Genomic DNA, 9,499 nt, shown 5'->3' with positions numbered 1-9,499 from the left:
CCAGACCTGGGGCAACCCGCCCCCCCTCCCTACACCACTGCTGAAGAGTAGCACATGCCAGGCTAGTTAGCCTAATATCTGTCCTAAGCAAATTAGAAAATCTAATCAAAAATAGAATTTTTAGGCATACAGAGGAACAAAGCCTGCTGAGGGAAAATCAGAATGGTTTTTGCAAAAGGAAGTCCTGCCTCACCAACCTTTGGGGGTTCTTTGAGAAAGTAAACACACATGGTGATCTGCTAATAGACTTTAATATTTTCCAGATTGCCTTAATGTTCCATTTTTTATTCTGCAATATTGCCAATTTTTCTTGTGTCCAGACAACTTCATTAACATCCCTGTGCTGTCCCAATCTTTCGTTTCCCCGTTCTTTCTTAAACTTTTACCTGTACTCCACTCCCCCCCCCATTGTGGAATGAATTCAAAAAATAGACTCTTGCTTGGAATCTAAATATTGTCCCTCGCCTCGTGGATTGCCACCCCAAACCTGCCCAGAAAAGGTGGATTTAGGCAGTGAATTTAAAACAAAACAAAACATTTGCATGCCAGTTCTGAAATAAACTGTCAGTCCCATTGGGACGACTGACACCAGCTCCTGCAGCTCTGCTTATACAGGAAGCTGATTCAGAGTTAATCTTTAAAGTGATCTTGGGTGGAGGGGGAAGAATTCTGCCACACCAGTTCCTTGAAAACCAGCTCTTGAGATGTTTACCAAAACAATGCGGAGAGACTGAAAAAGATACGCATATTAATCATAACCCTTGGCAGGGGAAGGGAGGGAGGGAAAAATGCCCCCTCCCTCTACTTTGAATGCCCTGAATTCCATCCCCACCCCTTGCTTTACAGCTGAGATGATATACTAAAGCCAATGGGGCTACTGTTGTGTAAGAGGATCATGCCCAACCCTGCTCATGGGTTCTGGGACAGGCTTGGACGATGCTGACAGATTCATCACATGAGCTCAATTAAACTATCAACCAGGGCTGTAGCCAGCAGGGAGGGCCCCCTATAGAATCTGAATCACCCCCACCCAATCTTCCTTAATGTTCCCATTCAGCAAAAGGTGTAGTATCAACTCAGTGTGTCGCAACAGTGGAAAAGGTAAACTGTATGTTAGGGATTATTAGGAAATGGGCTGAAAATAAAACAGCTAATATTATAATGCCCCTGTATAGATCTATGGTGTGGCCTCATTTGAATACTGTGCACATTACCAAAAGGGCATCCCACAGCTAAATACAGAAGAGGGTAATCAAGATAAGGGGGTTGGAGCACCTTTCCTATTGGAAAAGGCTGATGATTCTGGGACTTCTCACTTTAGAAAAGAGACAAAAGGGGAGCATGGTGGGGGTTCATAAAATAATGTACAGAGTGGAGAGAGCTGACAAAGAGAACTTTTCCTCCCTCTTCCAAAATACCCCAAACCTTCCAGTAAACCTGATGGGCAATAGATTCAAGACAGACAAAAGGATATACTTCTTTATATGAGTGATTAAAATGTGGACTTGCTGCCAGAGGATGTAGTTAGAGTTAACAGGAATAGACAGCTTTAAGAGGGGATTTGTGGAAGATAGGTCCATCAGTGGCTTCTAGCCATGGTGACTAAAGGGAACCTCCACATTCGAAGGCAATAACCCTCTGAATCCCAGTGCCAGAAGGCAACATCAGGGGAAGGCCTTGGCCTCTATGCCTTGTTGTTGGACCTCCAAAGTAACTGACTGCCCACTGTGTAAAACAGGATGCTGGACTAGATGGACTGCAGGCCTGATCCATGAGAGATCTTCTTATGTTCTCTCTTCAGCACTAAAACAATATATTTTTGATTATTATATACAATTTTTAATAAGAAAACACATTTTATTACTATGTGACATGTAAACTTCTCACTCAAGGTTCCAACTCACCTTTTGTCAGGACATCTTGATTCCAGGGTTGCATTGGGGCTATAGAACCCATGTAGGGAAAATTGCTGTGGCAACCTGTCTCAACCGTGTATTGACATTATTTCATAGAGCTGCTGAATTCAAGGAAAAGCCTTTGTTCAGGGCCTCAGAAGACTATTATTTTCCTCACTCCAGCCCGTTTCACCCTAAACTGCCATTTTCAAAAAGCATTATATCTTAACAATTGACTAGTAACACTCCGTATTGTGCCCAATGAAATCAGCAAACTTTGACTGGGATAACTGTGTATAGGATTACATTGTGAATTTCAAAATAGCGGTTCTTCACAAGTCTGTATAGGTGGGTGTCACAACTTCCCTCTTAATTATGTAATGCTGCCACCAGGAATTTAATTTGAAACTTTATTTAATGTTCCCAAGTGGATTGTGCCTCATAATCTAAGGCTTCTTTGTTGGACTATGTGGCCTTGAGGATGAGGCTCTTACAATATCATAGGATTCCAGGATAATATAAAACAGAACCTTATGTGTACAATAAGCGTATTGGTTTCAAGATATTTATAGCTTAATTCTTCAGTGAATAATATTGAGGTGTCACTATTTCACTTCACACACTCCTCCACTCTCAAATCCTTTCTCTTCCTAACTCAACTTTCTGACAGCTTCTCACACTTCTATAATACTCTTGACAATATTAGGTTTTGGCTCTCTATCTAGCCCCTAATATGCCCTCTTAAGTATTTCTACTTTTCTTCTACAGAATCTTAATGCTTTTCCCGGCATTATATGGGATTCTAGTCAGTAGACTGCTTCTCAGACTCGGCAGACTGCTGACTGACCATGACTGACAGTTAACTGCCACTACTCAGCTGAGAGTTCACTACTGACTGACTTCTCTCTCTCTCTCCACATACTTCTTAGCTCCGCCCACACTCTCTCAGTAACCAACCAGTCCCCTCACTCACTCATTCCCCCGCTTTCTTTACTGCAACATACCAACCATTAAAGGAGCACAAATATACAAATTCAAATAATTACAATGGGCCTTTGCTAAAACCTCAGAGCAGTATGTATAGTTATAATGCCCAATTTCATATGTGGTTTCCTGTTAATGCAGTAGCTGGTCATCCCAGTTTATCAGCGCAATAAATCCTTTCAGATCCCAGCAATATATACAGAAGCTTGTAGAGTCCTTGACTCCCTGGAGAGGTTGGGGCTGAGACAGAAAAAGCCTGCTTTCACATTGTGGATTCCTGCTCCTTCCCAGTTGTTAAGATGAAAGGTTTGTTTGCTGGCAGCTCCTCCCTGTGTGAAGTGAAAATGCTGTAAGCTGCTAGGCGGCAACTTGACAGAGCGCCAATCTTCATTTCCTTAGGTATGTTCTACCTATGGGGGGGAAAGTACTTGAAGGAAGAAAGCATTACTGGCTCAGCCTAATGTCCCGTTACAATCCCATCACCAACAAAACCCCTTATCTTTAATTGTATGTAGTGATTATATATAAGAGCCCAGCAAGACTGCGTCATATTGAGTCCTCGCTCCCTCTATATTGATGTCTGCTCTGATGGACAAGCAGCTCAGCAGAGAATGGTGCTTTCCAATACCTGCCATCACAGATGCTTTAACTAAGGGGTGGCCAAACTGTGGCTCGGGAGCCACATGTGGCTCTTTCACACATACTGCGTGGCTCCCAAAGCCCCCACCACCCTGTTGGCTGGCTTGGAGAATGCATTTAAAGTTGCTTTCTTTCCACCTCTCCCTCACACCTCCCTCTCTCCGTTTTCCTTCCTTCCTTCCTCCCTCCCGGCTCTGAAACATCTGGCATTCATATCTTGAGGCTCTCAAACATCTGACATTTATTCTATGTGGCTCTTACATTAAGCTAGTTTGGCCACCCCTGCTTTAACTGGAGAGGGCAAGGGTTAAACTTGGTGGTCTTCTGCCTCACTACTCAAACACTATCCATTTTCACTATATTTTATTGCATTTTTTAAATGGCAAACTATAATGTTTACATATTAAAAAGTAAATTAGGTGGACAAGAACATCACTATCCAATGTATTTCCCTTTTAGCTGTATTGACACACTCAAATAGAGATATTGGCTGTTTATCGCATTACATATGCTAAACCCATCTTTCACTATATTTTATTGTATTTTTCTTCTAATGGCAAACTATATGTATGTTACATGTTAAAAGGTAAATTATGCGGATGGGAAAAACTTCCGAGAAATGCCCTCATTTTGGCCCAGACTTAATTCTTACAATTTGACATGTTACTGTTTTATTGGTTTCTCATGCTCATATTACCCAGATAAAAGGTTTGCTCAATTTGTTATTTTTACTATTATGTCATTGGATCTTAAATTTGTATCATTTTGCATTCCAAACCACTGCCTACCTGCTATATGTAGCTCTGCTCACTGTACCTAATTCCTCATCTAATGAAGTGTGCTTAGAACACACGAAAGCTTACACTCTGAATAAAACTTTGTTAGTCTTAAAGGTGGAACTTGACTCCTACTTTGTTCTACTCCAAAGCCCCGATTTACTGTTTTCACTTCCCTCAAAGCATCTCACTATCACTCCTGTAACAATATTTTCTGGGGTCGATGTCCTGCCAGCCACTCCTGTTCGTTTTACCCCATAGTGATGGGGCAGTGCAGCAAGTGGCAGACAATGCCAGCTGGCTGAAGAAACCTCACAACTTGCCCTTCACACAAGGGCACAGTCGACTGACAACAACAGGAGAGTCCTTCACAAGAGAGAAGATCAGTGACTTGACAGGATGGTCCCAGCTGAAGGCCCCCAATGGAATCAACCCTGCTACCGTGGAGGAGAGGCTGGGCAGGGCGACAAGTCTAGGAGAACAAGGCACCCTGCCTGATGCTGAGGGGTTAGGTCAGAGGCAGAGCTCCACTCTGGAAATTGGAAGTAGCTCCGGTCTATTCTCCACCATGCTGTGATAAGAGCACTGATATTGGTGGGGGAGAAAAACTGGCCAGGGAGGAAGAGCCCAAGAATCCCGCTGAGTTTTACCTAGAGAGAAAAGAGCCTGGGTGTGGAAGAGAGGGATGAAAGTGAACTAACTCCCCTCCTTCCATGGTCTGAGGCCAAGTTAACCGACCAGGAATAAATCATGCCCTGGAGCACTCAACCCCCTCCTCCTCCAACCCAAGGTCCCCAGAGCATGACAAATACCCTAGCAAAGTCCTATACTCAGTCACCCACTTCCATTCATGAAGGGTTCTGGCCATTTTCCAAACACATTCTCACACTTTCAACTGCCTCACAGCCACAAAGTGGAGCTGGAGCTACTGATAACTTTCCACCCACTTCCTGACCTCCCATGCAGTATTCCCAGTGGAAGAGGGGAATGGCGGAAGAGCAGGACTGAGGGAAGCGTGGAGACGTGTTGCTGTCTAGCTGTGACTTAAGGAGCAAAGCGTAGAATTTCTGCACAGATGGTGGACACGTTGCATACCGAGGCAGATACGAGTGGTGGCTGGAAAGTGCTGTCACATCACAGCCAACCCCATAGGGTTTTCAGGGCAAGAGGCATTCAGAGGTGGTTTGCCGTTGCCTGCCTCTGTGTAGCAACCTTGGATTTCCCTGGTGGTCTCTCATCTCAGTACTAACCAGGGCTGATCCTGCTTAGTTTTTAAGCGCTGACAAGATCGGGATAACCTGGACCATCCAGGGCAAGGTAGGGCCAGACAGAAGGAGTCATCTTTCATACTGTGTGAAGGGCTCACTAGCCTGTCAGTGAACACCTTCTGAGGCTTACTAGTGACAGGTTCTTCACATTCTTCCCATAGGAATGCAACAGGAGGCACCGCTCTGGATTTTAAAAACACCATTAGCATACATTTGGCAGGGTTCGTTATCTTTTTTTTATTATTGCTGTTTGGTTTAGTGTTTAAAAAGCCAATATATCAGTTATTGCCTCTGTTCAAACACAACATCAGTGGGCACACAAAACAGCAAACATAATCAAACTTGGGAAGAAACCCACAATGGAGCGATCGTATTAAGTGGTTAATGAATTGTCATTATGGATGGTTAAGGATACAAAAATCAGACGGTGGGTCTGTGAGAACAAATGTGCCGTGAACCAGCATGCGGACTTCCTTCTCAGATGAGGAGGCTGAAGACTCAGAAAAGGAGGGAACTGGGCACTCAGCAGCACCAGAGTGAGGCAGCTGGCACACCTCCAGGAGCCCCCTAAGGTGCAGGAAGAGCCCCAAGAGTCTGAGGCAGCCTGCTCCCCGACAGAAACAGCCCTGCCCTTCAGACTCCGAACCTGAACCACCTCAGCCCCATTTCTGTGGAATCAGGCACGGCACCTTTGATACCAGCAGCCAACTCCTGGAGGGTAGGGGCCTATATCTCCACCCCCCCCCCACCCCCTTGCAGTAGCATTTAAGGCCTCAGTTCAACCAAGGCCTTTGCTGGAACAATATCTACGCAGCACTGTTAGATCCAGCTCCGGTCTTGACTTCCAGACCTTGGCCCTGTGCAGGACAAAATGTGATGGTCACGGAGTCCAGTCTAAGGTCTTAGAAATTAAGGAGCAATTTGTTCTCTTCATAACACAACAACAACAATTAGGAACACATCTACACTACAACATATATTTGTTTAATGCCAAGTTAAGAGTCGTGGAGAATCTTGGAAACTAGTTTTGGTCAGGGTGCTAAAAATTATCTCATGTTCCCTACCCTCTTGGAGAATTTCCATTCCCAGGGTTCCCAGAAAAGAAGGATTAATGATCAAATCGAATCAATTTAAGCTTGCAATGCATATATGCTCAGCCTGTGCAGCCTGCATGCACCTGAAACTCAATAGTAAAATCCCAATTAATATCAGTGGGTGGAGACTGCACCCTCAATATGTGTCTATATGCGAAATCAGCCAATTTACTGAAGAGATTTGTAATCAATTCAACTATTGTCATCAAACCTGAATTGAAACACATATAAGCACTAATGGAATATAAACAGTTCAGGTAAAATCCCATAAATCTCCCATAACATTTGTGCTACCAATTGATCCTTCTTCTTGACAGTAAATATTGAATGGCATGTTTTTGGATACAATGGCATGTCTAGTTGTAATAGAAGGGCTTTTCGTTCTAAAAAATACTTTCTTTAAATTAAAGGCAACAAAGATCTTTTTAAGAACATAACTTTGTCCAAAAGTTACATGTTCGAGAAAGCTTATGTTCCTAGTTCAATCACCAGTCAACTGTTTTGTGAAAAAAATTGCTTAGCTACATCTAAAATACACCCAACATTTGGAAGTGCCTCCACAACAGCAGAAAGTAATAGTTAAAGAATACAATTTCTTCTGAGGTGGATGGTGCCCAAAATATTAGTGAGATTAAAAATGAAAGCTATGTAGTTTCCCACTTGAGAAACAAGTAGTACAAACACAATGGTTTAAAATAAATAGGAAATTTTAAGGCATGATCCACCATAATGGCGTGAGAGTTTCAGGCTTCGTCAACATTTTACACTTGGAAAGGGAAAGAAAAAAGACTGTCCCGAATATGAATAAAGCACACACTGTAACACTGAATATTAAAAGGAAAACAAAAAGCATGATTAAAATAACCACATTTATAACAACAGATAACTCAAAAATATCACATGGCAAAATTCAGCTTCCCCTGGCTCCCTATCGTGGCACCTTCTTGACAACTCGGGAGTGTTTAAAATCTACTGCAAATGGTGGAACCTGTTTCAAGTTCAGGCAAAACAAAAGACAGAAAGGTACTACGTCCAATTGCAGATGAATAAATCATAAACCTCTAAACAGAGGCAAGAATCCATTCAGGAGCTCCGACTTTAGTCTTTCTCCAGCACTTTCGCAGAATACGACCTTGGAAAGGGGAGTTTCCTAAAGATGTTATGTTAAAGCAATATGGAGCCCTTGGGTAGAGAAGCGCTTACTGAGGGAGTCTTGGATTGCACACGTTCACCCATGCAGGAGTGGCAGTCGAAAGTAAAATGACCACCAGACCGGACCAAGGCTCTTCTGCTTGTTATGTTGCATATACTTGTGTCATTCAAAACAATTTTAGAAAATGAACAAGCGTGGTCTCCTCCATCCGTAACACACTTCTCTTCTGTGCAATTTTTTTGTTTGTTTCACTCAACCAAAATTAAGGCATGGACAATGTGAAGGAGGATGGGAAAGATTCTGACTGCATTTCAGAGAACAGTTCTTCCCTTCTTTTATCCCTGTAAATCTTTCTTTCTGCTATCAGATAGCAGTGTCCATGTGCTCCTGCCTGGTAAGCAGAGGGTTTCCGATGGGCCTTGCCGAATGTGCGCGCAGCTCTTCCACTATCTCCAGCAAGGCCTTCCTCTCTAGCTCTAGAGCAAGAACCGTCTGCTTCAGTTTGCTTTCACTGTTCAACAGACTATCAACCATGACCTGTAGGTTTTGTATTTTTCCATTGGCCACCTGAAATAAGGAAAAGGAACAAAGTGTGTGTGTTTGTGAGGGGACATGGGAAAAATACTGACTGCTGACTTACTGCATTTCCATCCGTCTTGCATGAATGCACACACACTTTCAGCCGTATTGTACATGCAGAACATTACTATACCATGCATTAGATCCATTTAATAACTGGCAGACACATATCAAAATCAACATTGGGGGGGGGGGGGGGGCGGGTCTTTCTGTCACACTCTAGTACACCCAAGAAGGAAAATCAGTAGTGGGGCTATGCACATATGGGTGTGGTTTCTCCAGTGACTCCTTTTGAGTTTAGAGGATAGAAGTAATTGTTCTATAATCTGGGGCACAAATGAATTAATATTGTTAAAATCTGTCCTTTGCTTCAAATATTATTTAGTTAGTTTTCTATACCGCCCTCTCCGCAAGCGAACTCAGAGCAGCTAACAGTCAATTTAAAAAAAATAATTTAAGGTTACAATTTAAAACAATAACAACAATTAAAATACATTTCAATTTAACCACCAGAGCCAGAGAGAGGGCAGCTTTTGACTTGCCTTACACATCTCCCTGCCCCAACACTGCCCCTTCTCAGAATGATGAACCTTTTGCACCAATAAATCAAATTTTGTTTATATTTCTCCCTTCCAAATCTTGATTATTCAGATTCTAGAATGACTTGGTCCTGCAGCTTAGTAACACAGCAGAAAAGATGAGAAAGCCAATAAATCTATGCAAGATTGACTAATAGGTGTACAAATTTATTAACGGAGGCATTTTAATTAAGCATAGTGTTGTTAATCCAGATTGTGCTGGGCATGAACTTCATTGGTAGCAAGATAAGGAAACATGAATCATGGCTCAGACCGACCAAAGTGAAGTCTGCCAAGAACCGATCAGTTGGCGTTTTGCCTCCTCAGAGTTAGAACTTCCAGTCCTGGCAGTGTTACGTTGAATGGCCTTGTGCTCCTTTCAGCTTCTGAGTTTTAACTTCTGATCCCCAAAGCCAGACAAATCTCAAAGTAGGTAAAACAGGGTTGCACTTACCCGTAACTGTTGTTCATTGAGTGGCCTTCTGTACAGGCACACATGAGACTGCACTTGTGCAGGCCTGCCACAGCCTGTG

General features: G+C 43.0%; 1 protein-coding gene across 1 annotated transcript in view; it reads right to left on the bottom strand.

Moving 5' to 3' along the window:
- Window positions 1–5,779: 5,779 nt before the first annotated feature.
- TBC1D1 (TBC1 domain family member 1) overlaps window positions 5,780–9,499 on the bottom strand; it is a 138,314-nt gene continuing 134,594 nt past the window's right edge. Inside the window, exon 22 of the mRNA XM_060246258.1 lies at window positions 5,780–8,376. Within this exon, the coding sequence (XP_060102241.1) occupies window positions 8,173–8,376 (204 nt within the window). The 3' untranslated portion in view covers window positions 5,780–8,172. The remainder of the gene's footprint in view (window positions 8,377–9,499) is intronic.

The sequence above is a fragment of the Heteronotia binoei genome, chromosome 9 (assembly GCF_032191835.1).
Source record: "Heteronotia binoei isolate CCM8104 ecotype False Entrance Well chromosome 9, APGP_CSIRO_Hbin_v1, whole genome shotgun sequence".
NCBI classification, from domain to species: Eukaryota; Metazoa; Chordata; class Lepidosauria; order Squamata; family Gekkonidae; genus Heteronotia; species Heteronotia binoei.
The sequence above is the reverse complement of the archived record's forward strand: the minus strand, read 5'-3'. Positions and strand labels throughout refer to the sequence as shown.